The sequence below is a fragment of the Colletes latitarsis genome, chromosome 4 (genome assembly GCF_051014445.1).
Source record: "Colletes latitarsis isolate SP2378_abdomen chromosome 4, iyColLati1, whole genome shotgun sequence".
Classification (NCBI taxonomy): domain Eukaryota; kingdom Metazoa; phylum Arthropoda; class Insecta; order Hymenoptera; family Colletidae; genus Colletes; species Colletes latitarsis.
This window is the reverse complement of record NC_135137.1, coordinates 32,606,737-32,623,804: the sequence shown is the minus strand read 5'-3', so window position 1 is coordinate 32,623,804 and position 17,068 is coordinate 32,606,737. Positions and strand designations below refer to the sequence as shown.

At 35.7% G+C, this 17,068-nt stretch overlaps 1 protein-coding gene across 2 annotated transcripts in view; it reads right to left on the bottom strand.

Annotated features, from left to right (window-relative positions):
- Positions 1-17,068, bottom strand: part of LOC143341094 (lachesin) — a 316,834-nt gene that overhangs the window by 6,287 nt on the left and 293,479 nt on the right. For both annotated transcript variants that reach the window (XM_076763714.1, XM_076763713.1), the window contains exons 7-8: positions 11,877-11,996; positions 10,997-11,167 (exon numbers count right to left, since the gene is read on the bottom strand). In XM_076763714.1, the coding sequence (XP_076619829.1) occupies positions 10,997-11,167; positions 11,877-11,996 (291 nt within the window). The remainder of the gene's footprint in view (positions 1-10,996; positions 11,168-11,876; positions 11,997-17,068) is intronic.

Genomic DNA, 17,068 nt, shown 5'->3' with positions numbered 1-17,068 from the left:
CGACTCCGTTTAAATCTTGTTTACAAAGAATTCTATTTTTGTACAAACTAATCCAAGCTACGTTCATTAATAATTACGATTCAAGTAACTTTGTCATCGTTTTAGTATGTGTTTATTTTTTTTTTTTAGAAGAGAAAGGATTATATTTTTAACGAGAGATTAAAATCGTCATGAAATATTTATAAAGGATGGTAAAGAATTTCGTTTACTGCAGCGATGAAAGTATGTTGAATCAGTGCATTGCACAGATGGTATTACGTATTTGGATTTACGTGTTTCCTCGAATGAAATTATTTTCTCTGGGATCTATCACGAGCAAACAATTTGATCAAGCTATCAGGAGGAATTGTTCGATGCTTCGGTAAAAAGAACCGGGGAGGGGGGAAAAAAAGGAAAGGAACTGTAATCTTCCATAACGCAAGGGCCATGTGTTGCAAAATTGACACTCCAGAAATTGGAAAAGGCGAAATGGGAAACTTGGTCCCTCCCGTCGTGCTCTGTCGATATTGTTCTCACGAATTACTATATCTTCCAAGTAATTCGCTAAAATTACAAAAATACAACAGGGAAACTTTCGTTTTCGTTTCGTCGATACATTTTACACGTGGCAAGAATCGAAATAGATACGAGACCGTGTGAAATTTAGGAATTCCCGTGCAATATCGTTTAAAATATCTCTGAAGCTTGCCTTTTACGAAAACATAGATTTCTCGAAGGTTTTTAGAAATACTAAAATATGTACGGATCATTTTACTTTTGGAAATTTAAAGTTGGTTTAATATTGAAACACGATACAAATTGAAATTGGATAACGATGATTCGTAAGAATTTCATCGGAACTTTTGATTAAGAGCTTTTCCGGTGCCTTGAGCAACGGAGAATTGTTTCCTTACGATCTAAATGATAAGTAGAAATTCGAAGAGTTCTGATCGAAATGAATGCTTTAGCCATTCGACGGGAAACAACAGGATATTGGAAAAACAGAAATCCATTACAGGGACAGAATATCTGTCACCTATTTAACGTACTTCTTTAGAAATAAAAGGACACGTATTATTACGAATAAAAAAATTCCAAATTTGTGAATCTCTAATTTCCCTATAACTATTTTTACGGATGAAATTTCGTTTGGTTGCTGTTAGACTTTGTTCAGCCATTTTAACGTAAAAAAACAGAAGTACAAAAATGTTCCTTTGAACTGTTATTTTATAGTTCTTTTTTACAGAAATAGAAGAGTTCAAATAAACACGTATGTACAATGTATCTGACAAAGTTATTAGCCTTCTCGAGTATGTTATTAATCTATTCTTAATTTGTTTGCATTTGATGTACAAATAAAGCTTTAAAGTAGCCTCAAGTATAGGAACGTAATGGGTTTAAACTCGCAAAATGATCAAACGATCCTGTTATAAAATCGTTCGTTCTAGAACTGTCTTTCTACTCGGCTGAAACGAAGCGATGCACTGTCATGCATAAATCACACACGATGTACAATATTTAGCGGAGACTCTCGATAATTCATGCGATCGATTATTCGAGGAATTCGCTTAAGATCGACCTATTTATCTCCCATTAAGAAAACCAAGTGACGAACATTGTACATGAACGGTTTAGCAAAATCAATTGAACCGGTTCAGTATATCGCATTAATTATTTTCCATCAGTGTACTGCTTCTTATCGACGAGATTACGTAGTAAATTACGTATTGTCAGAGAATTAATGAACGTCGTGGGTGAATGTTAATTTGCAATATTGTTAAACGACTTTCGTTCCATCTCGAGAAAGTGGAAAGATGAAAAAGAGTAGAAAGCTGGAAGAGCAAACGCAGATGCGATATTGTCCTCGATCGCTTCCTCCGGGCGAAAAGAAACTTTCGTTCGGATTCGCTCGCGAGCGCTTTGAAAATTCTCGAACGTGTAACCATAAAAACGTAATCAGTAGTAACGAGCAATTTGTAGGGCGGATTGAATTTATCGCGTATACACTTCCGCGAACGGAGAGGGGGGGTCGGTTCCGGACAGATGTTGCGGAAGAACCAGGACGCCTCGACGGGAAAAGAAATCGCAGAAGGCGGTGAACGCTCGTCAAAGAGGAGCGGAGGGCGTGGGTGGGGTCGGTTCGGTCGGAGGAGAAAACGAGGGAAGGGCGAAACGTGCGGCAGCTCGTCGAAATAGCAGTTTAGCACTGATAGCACTTGGCGGACTTTTATCGATCATGTCTGGCAACAGATGGCTCACCCAATTCCCGGCGGCGCGTTTTGTCTGGCCGGCCTGATAAACGATAACTAATACGGAACAGAAGAAGCGGCAAGAGCAGCCGGCAGCGCCGGAAAAGGGAAGAAAGATGTAGCGCCCGGGGGGGATGGGATGCTGGTTGGATATTGTTTCGCGGACTTTTAGCCCTTGACGTGACGCGCCAACATCTCTCGCCACTGTCGTACCACCTACGTGCTGTTACGCCATCCTAGTTTCCTCTCGCAACCACCCTTTCGACCGCATTCGTTGTACAGGGTGTGCGTGAAAGTGGAGATCATCGATAGCCACGCGTTGGAGAAGTTGCGTAGGTTCGATTAAAATTACTCAGACCCCCCCTTTTTTGCTAGTGTGTTTCGCCCTGAGATTTATAGAAATTAATTTGAGATGCAGGTTGCTTCTATAATGAATCGTATTCTCAAAAAATGAATAATTGAAAATAGCTAAAATATCATGGGATTTTTTACATTTATTATCATCCATGATTTATTGGTAATTTAATTTTATCGGCGAAAAAAAATGTTTTAAAGTCGTTCTGGAAAAATTATTTTTAGTTGCGGGGGTCAAGTACAATCATTTTTGGTGGACAGTCATACCACCGAAATCCTATGCACTTTCGAGAAAAAAATTCCTTACTGAAAATATAATGTCTGACCATACATTGATATGTTTCACTGAAATTTCAGGCGTATCTTTAAAACATCATAACTTCTGAACGGATTGGAGGATTTGAATGTTTCAAAAAACAAACAACGCGTATTTTAGTGGAGAATATGTAGGAATTCCAAGAATATTCGGAAAGTTGTTCCTTGACCCCGTAAAGTGAGAAAAACCCCATAAAAATGACCCAATTTTCAAACGTCTATAACTCGTACAATAGTCAATGGATTTAATTGAAATTTAGTGGTGAAGTAAAGCTCCTGGATACCTACAAAAAAGTATTAAACAATATTTTCGTACATCGTCAAAAAAAGTTGTTACAAATCAAAAACGAGGTTTTAAGAAAAATCGACATGGGGGCCTAAATTTTTCGACGAAATTGAAAAATTTCAAATCATTCTGGAAAAATTATTTTCAGTTACGGGGGTCAATTACAATCATTTTTGGTGAATAGATATACCCCGGAAATCCTACGCACGTCCTAGGGAAAAATTCGTGTTGATGGGCAAATTTGATCAATAATTTTGTTAATAACTTTTCAACGAAGCCTCAACCAACATGTTGGTATTCTTGAATTTCGTCTTATATTGGCCTCTAGAATCTCTCATTAAAATTTTTCCCAAGGTTGACCGAACACCCTGTATAAGCACGAGTCAAATTAACGATTCGATAGAATATTTGAATATTTGAACGAATCGTTTAAATGTGTCTGCTCAAAATGTACTCACACGCTGAAATATCGCAATGCTGTAACCGCTGTAGATCTTCAAAATTTCAAGCATACTTAATCCTACTCTGGACTTGAAAGTGCAAAAGAGGATTCTCTCTAGGAGAATTCTCTCGAAATAACAATGAATTTGAAGGGTCTTTCTATGTATACAGCGCGTACGAGACTACTTTTATTAACATTACCACAGTTGTTAACGTTAGTTGTAAACATTCGGTAGGAGTTAATTTATTTTATTTCTAAAATTTTGTTTCTAATGTTTGAAGTCTATCAACACAGAAGAATATGTCGCAATACTTTCTGATACATCGCTTTAATATTATTTTTATCGAACGCACATTAAAAAGAAAATATTTTTTAACAGCTAAAGCATTATTAGGGATCTTGAAACGTGTGTTTTATAATGCTGCTTTATGTTCTTTTAAATCAGCGCTAGCACAGTACGAAGATGAGAAGTTGGCTAGCGAGTCTGATTACTAATAGAATAATCTCCTTCGTATAAACTCACCTTCCTGGGTTCATAAGAAGGAGATTATACTATAGCTAATCAGACCCGGCAGAAAATTCCTCATTTTTGCACAGAATGTATGTACGATGGAGTATTTATCTGTTAAAATAATCGCGTCTAAATATATACTTTCATTTGAAGATCTGATTATAATACATATTCGTTATTTGTAGAAATTCTAACGAATGTATTTAAATCAATTTTAGAGAGAATTATATTTTATGTAAAATATTAAATAAACATTGTTTTTATCTCCTTCAATAAAGAAGAAAGTTTTAAATAAAACCGTTAAATAAAATAGTATTATAATAATGCGTCAAAAGTATTGTTCATTTTTTTAATAGTCTAATGTATTCAAAGGTGCAGGTACATACTTAATCCTATTCTAGACTGGAAAGTGCAGAGAAGTACTCTCTTTTAGAGGATTCTCTTGAAATAATAATGAGAGTTTAAGGGTAGTTTCTACTTTGTCGGATTAAAAATTATTTTCTTTACATTTTCTTGAATTCTCTATGTTTCTACTTTTGTTAATCTGATTTATTATGACTAATCAGAGAAAAGGTTCTATTTTACATCTTTTTCTTACACGTAAATTTAATTGCAATTTAATCATTAATATTTAAATTAAAATATTCCTCTATGTTTGTATTTCTCTTGCACTTTATATGTAATTGTATGAAATTACGAGAGCATTGTAACAACTATAAGAGCTACATTCAGCGATGAATGTGAATTTTCACGAGGCAATTATTCCACTTTTCACTTTCCTTACAATATTTTATACACATAATGACGAAAAGAGTTTACCTTTTGAAAAATGACATGTTCCATTCAGAAACAGAAAGTGTAATTGCATTTTGCGATTGCATGGCTACATTTAGAAAAAAAAGGCAAGGTCACAAAAAAAGTAGACTTCTTCAAAATCGTGTAACACGTTTTCCACAACTTTTTTCCCATCCTCAATGAAATCGAAAGACGACTTGTCCCATTTAGACACCCTGTATATTAATTAGGAGGAACAACGATAACGATGATGCTAATGGAATTCATGACGAACACGAAGCACCGCGGGATGATCAGTTTTGCAAAATGAGATGCTGCGAATCACAGAACAAGCAGAAATCATTGATTAAACGTCGGAACGATGCTGTCGCGGATCGACACTAAAAATAATTGCTAACTACGCTCGAGACTTCGAACTTGGTATAATTATCAGCACTGCTAGCAATGGTCTATTTAAACGGTTCAGAAACTCATTTACCGAACGTGTAATATTTTATTTAAAGCGAAAAGTCATCGTTTATGAAATCGTACGTCACTCGATTTTCGAGTAATAACAAACTGGGAGAATTCCATTGAAGATTATTTCCAAACGATTCCCTTTATTTTCTTGCTTTCAGCTATTATTATTTTTTAAAATAGTATGGCCTGTAGTAATTTGACGTTTCGTTACATCTGATTGTACGTAGTCCAATCTGGCGCGTCTCTCGCATTCTTCAACTCGAGTAACTCAAGAAACGTAAACATTAAAAGAGTGTTCGCCGCAGAAACTAAAATTGGACAGCTCCTCGTCTCCCCACGGATCCACAACCGCTGCAGTTCTCATCAGGTGTCTGCAAAATACCTTGCTCATGGCAGACAAGTATACATCCGTGAAACTGGCAGGAGCATTCGACTAAAAGAGCACCAGAGATGCACCAGATTGGACTACGTGCAATCAGCCGTTGCAGAGCATCGAATTACCACAGACCACGGAATTCTATTCGATAAAATAAAAATAGTAGCCTAAATTAAAGGATACCAGTCCAGAAAATACAGAGAATCGTTGGACATATCCTGGTAACATCAATGGGGATGCAAGCTATCGTTTGAAACATTAAGCTTTTTTCATTGTTTTGTCGAGCTAACAAGACAGCACTGGTGACTAGTGATCCATGATATCAGTGATTGGTAACCAGTGATCCATCACACGACACACCAAAGTGTTGTTCGAGCTTTGAGGAAACCAGTTGCAATGCTGGTGAATCTTCAGTCAAGATTTTAGTTCTCTATAAACGTAAACATCGATTTTAGTTTAGCTTTTGAATTTTCTTTGCGATTGCAATGTTCATAGATATAGTTGGTAACGACTACGTAACATAGAATTGCAAAAGTTTCTGCATTCGTGAAATAATATATGAAGATCAAAGCAACTTTATTGTAGCTATTTTTCCTTTTAATTTAGAAGGCTTCCTTTAATTAGAATTTTGATCTGATTAAAGGAATCCTTCAAAATTAAAAGGAAAAATGGCTACAATAAAGAGAATTCTGATCTGATTAAAGGAATCCTTCTAAATTAAAAGGAAAAATAGCTACAATCAAGTTTTTTCGATGTTCATATATTACATTACAAGTGTACAAACTTTTTCAGTTTTTAATCAATATTACAATACCAGTATGCTTCTATGCATCCTTTTATGTTCCAATACTCTTCGATAAATTTACTAATGCGTAAAAAGGAAAATTTGCTAAAAAAATATTATTTCGTTTCACAAGCGTATCAAATTGTTATCTCACGACACTGGTATTTAACGATTACTTTACAATAAAAATTACGAAAAGTTGCGAGTTCGACAAGCAGTTCCTGACGTTGCGACGCGATCGTGGCTCGGTCTTTTCACGGTTGTTCGAATTAATTCGATATTGTCGTGTCGCGGGTGGAAAATTGCCACCCGTTGCATACCTCCGCGCTCTTTTCTCTTCTCGGCGTTCTCTTCACGCTCCGTTTATACCATCGGTTTAAGGGTTAATCCCCCGGGCTTATCTGATCGCGTGACTTCAACGAGAAGTTCGAGCACGCCGCGCGCCGGGACAACCCTTCGCACACAAACGTTGGACGCTAATACACGCGGTGGGTCTGTTAGTTTACACGGCTTACGCGATAAAATTTCCGTCATTAAGCGTTCCGAGGCAGGAAGGGGGACAGCCGTGGAGCTTCGCGCGCTGATAATGGACTGCGTGCTACGGTGATTTCCTCGTAAATACTTAAGCCCGATTTGCTCCACTTGTTACGTCTTCCCGGATCTATCGGCTCCTAATACCTCGTGCTTAAACGAGAAGGGTCAGACGATGCCTCTAAGGGATTTCTTCCCTTCGTTACTAACCCCCCACTTTTACTTTTCGACCTACGTGGACGTCAAACACAATATACAGGGTGTACGGCCACCCCTGGAAAAAATTTTAACGGGAGATTCTAGAGACCAAAGTAAGGCCAAATAATATTTAATAAAAAATTGAATTAAAAAATTTCAAATCGTTCTGAAAAAATTATATTTAGTTACAGGGATCAATTACAATCGTTTTTGGTTAATAGATATACCCTCGAAATCCTAATCACTTTCGAGAAAAAAATTCCTTACCAAAAATATAATTTCTGGCCAGAAATGTCTGTCCGAATTTTCATGCGACTCTTTAAAACGTCATAACTTCTGAACGGATTGGACGATTTTCATGTTTAAAAAAGCAAACTACGCGTATTTTGGCCGAGAATATATAGAAATTGTAACAATATTGGAAAAGTTGGTCCTTGATACCGCAAAATGAGAAAAACCCCATAAAAATGGTCAAATTTTCAAATAGCCATAAATCCTACAATTGTGAATTTATTTCAATGAAACTTTTTTTCCGAAGTAGGGCTCATAGATACCTACAAAAAAGTATTAGACAACTTTTCTGTAGGGTGTCAAACAAAATTACTAAAAATGAAAAAGGTATTTTTAAGAAAAATCGACAGGGGGTAGGTGCTTAAATTTTTCAACGAAATTGAAAAGTTTTAAATCATTCTGAAAAAATTATTTTTAGTTCCAGGGATCAATTGCAATCATTTTTGGTGAATAGACATACCCCTGAAATCCAACTCACTTTCGAGAAAAAAATTCGAGTAGGTGTGAATTGTTTCGTCGAAAAAAAAAATTTTCAAATCGTTCCAAAAAAATTATTTTCAGCTGCAGGGCCATATTACAATCATTTTTGGTCATTAGACATACCCCCGAAATCTTACTCAGTTTCGAGAAAAAAATTCCTTACAGAAAATATAATTCCTGGCCAGAAATGTCTGCCCGAATTTTCATGCGACTCTTTAAAACGTCATAACTTCTGAACGGATTGGACGATTTTCATGTTTAAAAAAGCAAACTACGCATATTTTGGTGGAGAATATGTACAAATTGCAAAAATATTCGGAAAGTTGGTCCTTGACACCGCAAAATGAGAAAAACCCCATAAAAATGGTCAAATTTTCAAATAGCTATAACTCCTACAATTGTGAATTTATTTCAATGAAACTTTTTTTCCGAAGTAGGGCTCATGGGTACCTACAAAAAAGTATTAGACAACTTTTCTATAGGGCGGCAAGCAAAGTTGCTAAAAATGAAAAAGGAATTCTTATGAAAAATGGACAGGGGGTAGGTGGCTCAATTTTTCAACAAAATTGAAAAGTTTTAAATCATTCTGAAAAAATTATTTTTAGTTCCAGGGATCAATTATAATCATTTTTGGTGAATAGATACACCCCCGAAATCCTGCGCATTTTCGAGAAAAAAATTCAATAAGGTCTGCATCAACAAATTGGTATTCTTGATTTTCGTCTTATTTTGGTCTCTAGAATCTCCGATTAAAATTTCTCCCAAGGTTGGTCGAACACCCTGTATATTGTCGACATACATTTCGAAATAATATTTCACGTTTTGACTGTTAAAAAAAGAAATAGATTTCAAAGAATTCCTATATTTAAAATTCATATACTCTTCTGAAGGTCTGATTCGATTCTAAATTTTAAAAAAGGATAAGATTTTGCAAATTAATATAGGTTTGTCCCATCTGTTACGTCTTAAAGAAAGAGGTCGACAATTTTTTAGAATATATTGCATTGAAAATAAGCGTTAATTTATTTATTTATCCCGCAGTGTTCGTTTAAAGATTCGTAACGATAGAACGACGGATTCCTGTGAAAGTAATAAAAAAAAGTGTGCACACGGTACCTGCGGCAAGTATTATTGTCTTGAAGTCGGAATTTTGTTTCATAATTTTGTCCCTCCCCCAAGGATTTGCATTATGAAGTTTGTGATATAAAACGCGGCGAGCCCGACGAACGCGAGGCCGCAATAAATTCGATCATTTTAAAGTTGTAGTTTCGTTATGCGGCGTGTGTTTGTCCCCCGGAACTTTTATGGGAAAATTTATATTGCCAAATGCGACGAATAAACGTTCACGCGCACACGTAGACTTGTTTCGGGGAGATATATACGTTTCTAAGTATCCTTGTGTATCTCGTGAACTGAAAATTAACGGGGGCAGTTAATTAATTTGGATTAATTCTACCACCATGTATTGTAATACTGTCAATAATATTACCTTGCTAATATAACAATACAAATTTATCATCTTTTAATGATTTCTCTTAATAGTTTCGTTTATTTAATGCAATCTATAAATTTGGTTTCTGATTGGGTTTTAATTGTTGGAAAATGCAGTGAGAGATAAAACTATAAAGTATATTAATCCACTTAAAACCATATTTTAAAACATTTAACTTTGTAAACGATATCATGTAAATGTTCGTTTGGTAGATAGTTTCCCGATTAACGAATTATAAAACAGCGTTTCATACGGGATTTATAAAATTTTTATTTTATTTAGACACGGAATACACCGTTGGTTGAACGTGCAAATGTTTTTTTTTTATCGCCGAAGATGAACGGATATATTTGGCGTTGCGAGTAATAGTGAAATGAATTTGGATTTGCGCTGAGAATTGAACTAGGCCAGACGATAATAATCAGTTTTGCAAAAATAAGCTGCTTGGGAAATTGCAGCTCGATATAGCAGCTATTACGTTCAAATTAATAATCAATGCTAATTGCCATTGTCATTAGGTGGACGACCATTATATGTTGCGAATAACTATGTCGTTCGATCTACTTTACCGCGCGTATTCAGTATGCTACGAATTTTACAGGCGAACCAGATTTAGCTACGTCATGGAAGAACTTTCTTTCAGTTTGGATCAAATTATTCCATTTAACTGAAATATGTATTATTCTACATATTTCGATAAATCGATTGTTACGATTATTCCATGTGAAGATTTACCTTTGATTTGTATGTAAATTATTAACATTGGATGCGTTACAAAGCTACGACACGCGTATAAATTGCAGCTCTTTCATCTGTTTAAATCGTCCTTTGTGGCAACGATAGTTTATTTCCCGAGAAATGGATATTCCAGACAGAGATTTCAAAGTGTGAAACTAAACGAGAGATTTATTTCAATTTTCTATTTCCGTAACATTCATCGATATATTCCCCCGGATTAAATTGCAATGCATGTATTTACAGTCTCGAGAGGAAACATTTTATGAACAAAGAGTTAATAAAATCGAATAACAATGGGATTTTAAGGCAATCAAGAACAATTTTACTGTTACTCGAAACTCTGGGAATAGTACAAATATATTTTAATATTAGTTACAATACTCAATTTTATTTCAAATTGCAATTTGATGCAGTGATTACAGTACCACTTACACCAAACCAGAAACAGTTAAACAGCACGCGAAATCTGATAACTATTGATTCATTTTGCAAAGTTTGGAATCGTATTAAATGCAACTGTTTAGGAGTTACAGACTTGTAAGATTTGTACTCTGTTGCAACGAAACTGATGCTGTTTTCATACTCTGGTGTAGAATTTCATGTTTTATCCTTAATTCCTCTGCATATATTAACATTGTGAAATTATTTCAAAGAAAGCTTTTACTATCACTGATTAATTCAGCAGAAATATTAGTGCATAATAGGACAAAACTCACCGTAAAGACGGATGTTGCCCTCAGCGTCGCCGATCGAATTCTTCGAGATGCATTTGTAACCACCCAAATCCTGCTTCTGCAGATTCAGGATAATCAATTGCATTTGAACGCTGTACACAGACGTCTTCTTTTCCGACATGTTGTACTTGTTGTTAGTGATTATCATTTCACCTGCAATGAAACATTTAAACACGTGTTATCATTTTAGGATAGACAGAAACTTTGAATATGAACGGTGTAAATGAAAAGGATTGGAAAGTGAAAGACGATTCAATTTATAGTTTCAACTTTTGAAATGTTTCGTTTTTGGGTGATTCAAGCTTAGCGGAAAAGATTAGCTGGTTTACGTGGTTCGTAGAAAAAAGAAGACAAATGTTTCGTGGTCTCATTTACGTATCAATATGTTAATTTCGAACCTTCGTTTGTCTATGCTCGTGTCGGGTTTGCGCAATCGCAATTCGCGATATTAAAAGTAGAGAGAAATTTTTGAAATTCAAGAAATGACCTACAAACCAGACATTTCTACTATTTTATAGTGAAAAGTCGAGCACACGTGTGCTATGCAAGGATAAATGCTTTTAGTATATTGCCGTGGTGTGTTTAGCATGTAAAATGAAAAATTTACGTAGGAAGAACGTGCTTCGTGCCACCATTTTTCCAGATCGCGTGCACCCTATGAAAAACGCGTTGGACTTTTATCCCTTCCAATCGTGAATTCGTATTTTCCAAATCTTAAAACGATATTTTAACGGAACCCGTCAAAGTTGCTCGAATCTGAGAAACGTCGAATGTAAATCGAATTTTTTGAATGTTTTGCCTTTTTTATTCGACGGAACGCCAACGAAATAAACTGATGCCGCAATAGTTAATTGAATCTTACCTGATTCGCGTGTCCAATAATTAATGGCCTTTGGGGAAGCTTCCACGAGGCAAACCAGCGTAACGTCGGTTCCAGTTGGTGCGCCAACTAGCTGGTTCGGTACTTGAACCATCGGGTGAACTGCAATTTATCGTGATACCATTAATCAATAGCCCAAACATAAAGTATACGTGTATGTAATAATTATCGGCTACACCGCGATTTGTCACTGGCAATGATAGCGACCAATGAAACGTACCGCGCTGACACGTTCTGTTAAAGTAAATTCAATTGCACCAAATTGTATCGCGGGAACAGCTGTCGAATTTATTTATGAATATCATTATATATCCACGTATTATGAACTGTGAACTCGAAGATCGCGTTGAGCTCAGAAGACAATTCCAACGATCTTCTCCAGTAAGAACATAATGGAATTTGAAAGGAATATAAAGTACTTAGCGTGAAAAATATCTTAGCTGAGTACAATACACGAAGTTATTTACATTGGTAGTTAATGGGTCAAATTTTAAAGAATCAAAATTTAATTCTAATACTCAATTGACGATAAGAGTTTATCGTGAGTTCTTTCAGTCATGTTTCTGTTAATCCTTTGGCTCACGATTTAATTCCAAATAATTGTTTAAATGTATAATATTTAATTTTGTTTAAATTCATCCGTAAAAGGAATGGCCACGAAAAAAATAGATTTGTTTTACGAATACCTTGTGAATGTAAAAATGTGTTGATTTTAATTTATAAGGCTTGATGACAAGTCAGATACGTTATTGTATGGCAAGGGGTTAAAGTACAATGCACGAAGATATTTAACTGTAAAAAATTGCATTGACCCAATATTGGTATCTAATGCATCAAATTTAAACAAATCAAAATTCAATTCTAATATTCAATTAATTTATCGCGAGTTCTTTGACTTACATTTCTGTTAGTTTCTTTCACACGAGCGTTGGTGGATTCTTATTTTCTCCATTATCAGAATCATTCTTCTTTTCGATTGTGCTCGAGATCCCTCAGAAGGGATTCGCGGAGTTAAAAATAATAATGATCGCGGACCGATGTGTATCGCCGTCGGTTTCGTCATGGAATCGTCTTACGCAGCATTTCATAGTGTTCGTCCTTTTGTGGAACCCATTAGCTAGCGCCGGGGCTACGTAACTCATGCTAATGAAATGCTGACGTGCTTGACAGTCTGTCATTTAGAATGAACGGAAGGCAACTCGCGACGGAGGCACGTCCTTCGTTCCGAATATCGTAAGCAGCTTTTCCTGAGCTGCTTAGGTTTTAACAGCCACCCCCGCTGGCCGGTTCTTTTGACCAAAAGCTACGTTTGTCCCAGTATTTCGAGTAACCGGCACAAAGAGCTTACCGTGCGATCAGATAGCTTGCTTAATCAAGATACGGGACAGCCTTCTAGAAACGGGACACCTTAGCATCGTCGAGATTGCCAAATAATAGCAATAAGTATCGCTAACGAAAATTCTATGGCCTCCAGGGACCACACAATGCAATATAATAACGTCTCTTTGTGGATTGCAATGTATAGAAGATCTGAAGATTCTTCAAACGAAATGTTTTTAACGACAGAATTTTACATATTTATTGTACCATCAATTTTTTCTACTTGACTAGGGGTTTGTTTTATTTTTAAGCTCTGTTTGATCACTGAAATAAACAGATGAAAGAATATCCTATAAACTATACAGCTCAATCGAAACCAGACAAAAAGTTAATAGATATAGTTAGAATTTTGTGGATTGCGATGTATAGAAGATTTGAAGATTCTTCAAACGAAATGTTTTTAACGATAGAATTTTACATATTTATTGTACCATCAATTTTTATTATTTGACTACGGTTTTGTTTTATTTTTGAATTCTGTTTCATCGCTAAAATAAACAGGTAAAAAATGTATAATTCGACTTAGATATCTTATAAACTATGTAGCTGAATCGATATCAAAGTTAACAAATAAAATTAGAATTTTATTTACATAGAAGATATAAAAATTGTAGAACGAAAGACATCCTGATAAATAACAGCACAACCAAGAACCTCCTACAATATCTAAAACTGACAAGACTATACAACAGACTATGACCTACCTGAGTCGCTAATAACCCACAAAGCAATTGATACGACATTATACAATATAACGGGAAAAAAATAAATAAATAAATGTATAATAATAGTAAAAGAATCTGCAGTCCATCGACGCCTCACTTTTGCTAACACGATTCAGTTTTGGGGACGTAAATCTTATCGAACGAGAAACTATAAATAATCTTGCGAAATCCTACAGACTGAAGCATTGTTTTTTCGCTCTTACTGCTTCCCTTCTTTGAAGTACGTTTGGTGCTGGCCATTGTAAGAGCACGAGATGTACTTGAATATCATTGGTAGTAATAAACCCTGTTACTTTTAGTTCCGTCGAGCGAACAGAGCACTTGTGCAACGATGAGTTTCGTAAACGTACACAATCGAAATGGACATACCTGTACCGCGGTTGTGTAGTTATAAAATTGTTATAGGATCAGCAGAAGAGGCCTGCAGAGAAACGTCGGTATCGGACGAACAAGTTTTGGATCGTAAAACGCAAAGTGGTGGAATTCTGAACGACATGTCGTTACACAGTTTCCAAAAATTTCAGTCGAATATCAGTGATACATCCATCAAGATTTTCCATTCATAAAAGTATTCTGTTCAAAACAATTTATTCGAACGAGGTTACAGAGTACCAGGCTAATTTTGTCTCGTCTTTTTAATTTATTTTTACATTTTTTACACAGAGTTAAGTATTTTTTGCTTTTGAAGTTTATTTCAATTCTTTTACAAATAATAAGATGCCCCAAGAAAGGTGGTTTATTCCCCAAGTTCGAAGGAAGTTTTTAAATCAAAACGAGAAAAACAGACAGAAAAAATAAAAATTCTAAAAATACGTACGTAGAAATCGAACAATAGAGGGAAATCTAACATGTTTTTCGAAGAAAGAATTCGGTATTTGCTCGATTATAACGTTAATTAAATCAGCGAGGCGTGTAGTTAAATAGACTCGAGAGTCGATTAATTATTTGCAATGCACGATTGGAATTTGTTAAAGGGAACGTTAATAAACAAGCCTGTTGTGCCATAGAGAAGCAATTTTTAAACAGCGATTTAATTGTCTCCGCGAAACGCAAGTAATTACGAGTACGTTAATAGGTAAAAGTGATAGTAAAAATTTTGTTAAACGACAATTAGCAAGCTCGTTGTCGCGCTGCAGAAATTAACGTGTTCCGACGATTTAAACAATTTTTCCGCATAATAGAAGCCCCGTGTCGAACGATACGAACGGGGAGAATTATTTAATACGTCACCGGTCCAATTAAAACTTTTTCGATGTCGTTACAAACGTATGGGGCTCATAAATCAATCTTTATATCTCGACGCTCGTATCCTGTTTGGTACCGACGCGTATATTCATTTAACGTGGCTCGATTGTGGCTGCGTCGTTTCGGTTGGATGTTTAGATTAATGAGCCGAGCGTAATCCAGTTCTGTAATTGGCCGGGCGAAGCTACGATGACACCAAAAATGCGAACAAAGATCTATCGTTGGCGATAAATAAAAAGACGAATCGTCAGGAACGGTGACGAATTCGTAACGTACGATGACGTTATAAATACAGTCGAGATCTGTTATAACGGGCACGAGTATAACGGAACGACAGCTGTAATGGCCAAAAATCTATAATGATTTTAATCCACGGAACATTTCCATAAAATTAATCACTGTTATAACGAGCGTTATGGACGTACCTTATAAATTTTCGGGCATTAAAAATAAACGCGAAAAATTCGGTGGAACGATAAACAAAAGATTACAGTCGCTTTCAGGGCGATTATTAAAATATCCATAAACTGGATTCGGTTTTTTATCCACGCGTTAATCGTTCGGATAATCGACGTAAATATAAAGCTTGCGATATACAGGGTGTTCGGCCACCCCTGGGAAAAATTTTAATGGGTGTTTCTAGAGGTCAAAATAAGACGAAAATCAAGAATACCAATTTGTTGATGGAGGCTTCGTTAAAAAGTTATTAACAATTAAATTTAAAAATTTCAAATCGTTCTGGAAAAATTATTTTCGGCTGCGGGGGTCAATTACAATCATTTCTGGTAAATAGATATACCCCCGAAATCCTACCCACTTTCGAGAAAAAAAATCGAGTAGGTGCTGAAATTTTTCGACAAAAAAAAAATTTTTCAAATCGTTCTAAAAAAATTATTTTCGGTTGCGGGGGTCAGTTACAATCATTTTTGGTCATTACACATATCCCCGAAATCCTACGCACTTTCGAGAAAAAAATTCTTTTCCGAAAATATAATGTCTGACCATACCATCGATATGTTTCACTGAATTTTCATGCGAATCTTTAAAACATCATAACTTCTGAACGGATTGGACGACTTTAATGCTTAAAAAAGCAAACGACGCGTATTTTGGTCGAGAATATGTAGAAATTGTAACAATATTGGAAAAGTTGTTCTTTGACCCCGTAAAATAAGAAAAACCCCATAAAAATGGTCCAATTTTCAAACAGTCATAACTCCTATAATAGTGAATATATTTCAATGAAACTTTTTTCTAAAGTAGAGCCCATAGGTACCTACAAAAAAGTATTAAACAAGTTTTCTGTAGGACGTCAAGCGAAATTATTAAAAATCAAAAACGAATTTTTAAGGAAAATCGACAGGGGGGCCTAAATTTTTCGGCGAAAAAAAAAAATTTCAAAACATTCTGGAAAAATTATTTTCGGTTGCGGGGGTCAATTACAATCATTTTTGGTGAATAAGCATACCCCTGAAATCCTCCGCATTTTCGAGAAAAAAATTCTGTATAGGCGGAACTTTAAACATTAATAACTTTTTAACGAAGCCTCCATCAACAAATTGCTATTCTTGTTTTTCGTCTTATTTTGGCCTCTAGAATCCCCCATTAAAATTTTTCCCAGGGGGTGGCCGAACACCCTGTATAATAAATTCGTGTGGTCTGATTTTTCTATGGCGCGAGTTCCGTCGTAAATTTCGTCACCGGTAAATTGTTAATGATTTCGCGACTTTGATAATTTACGCCCGCATCAATCTGGCCTCCTCGTAATTGGAGAAACGTAATCGCGGCAGGACGAAATACTGTAAGGGTGGCATTCCCTTTAAA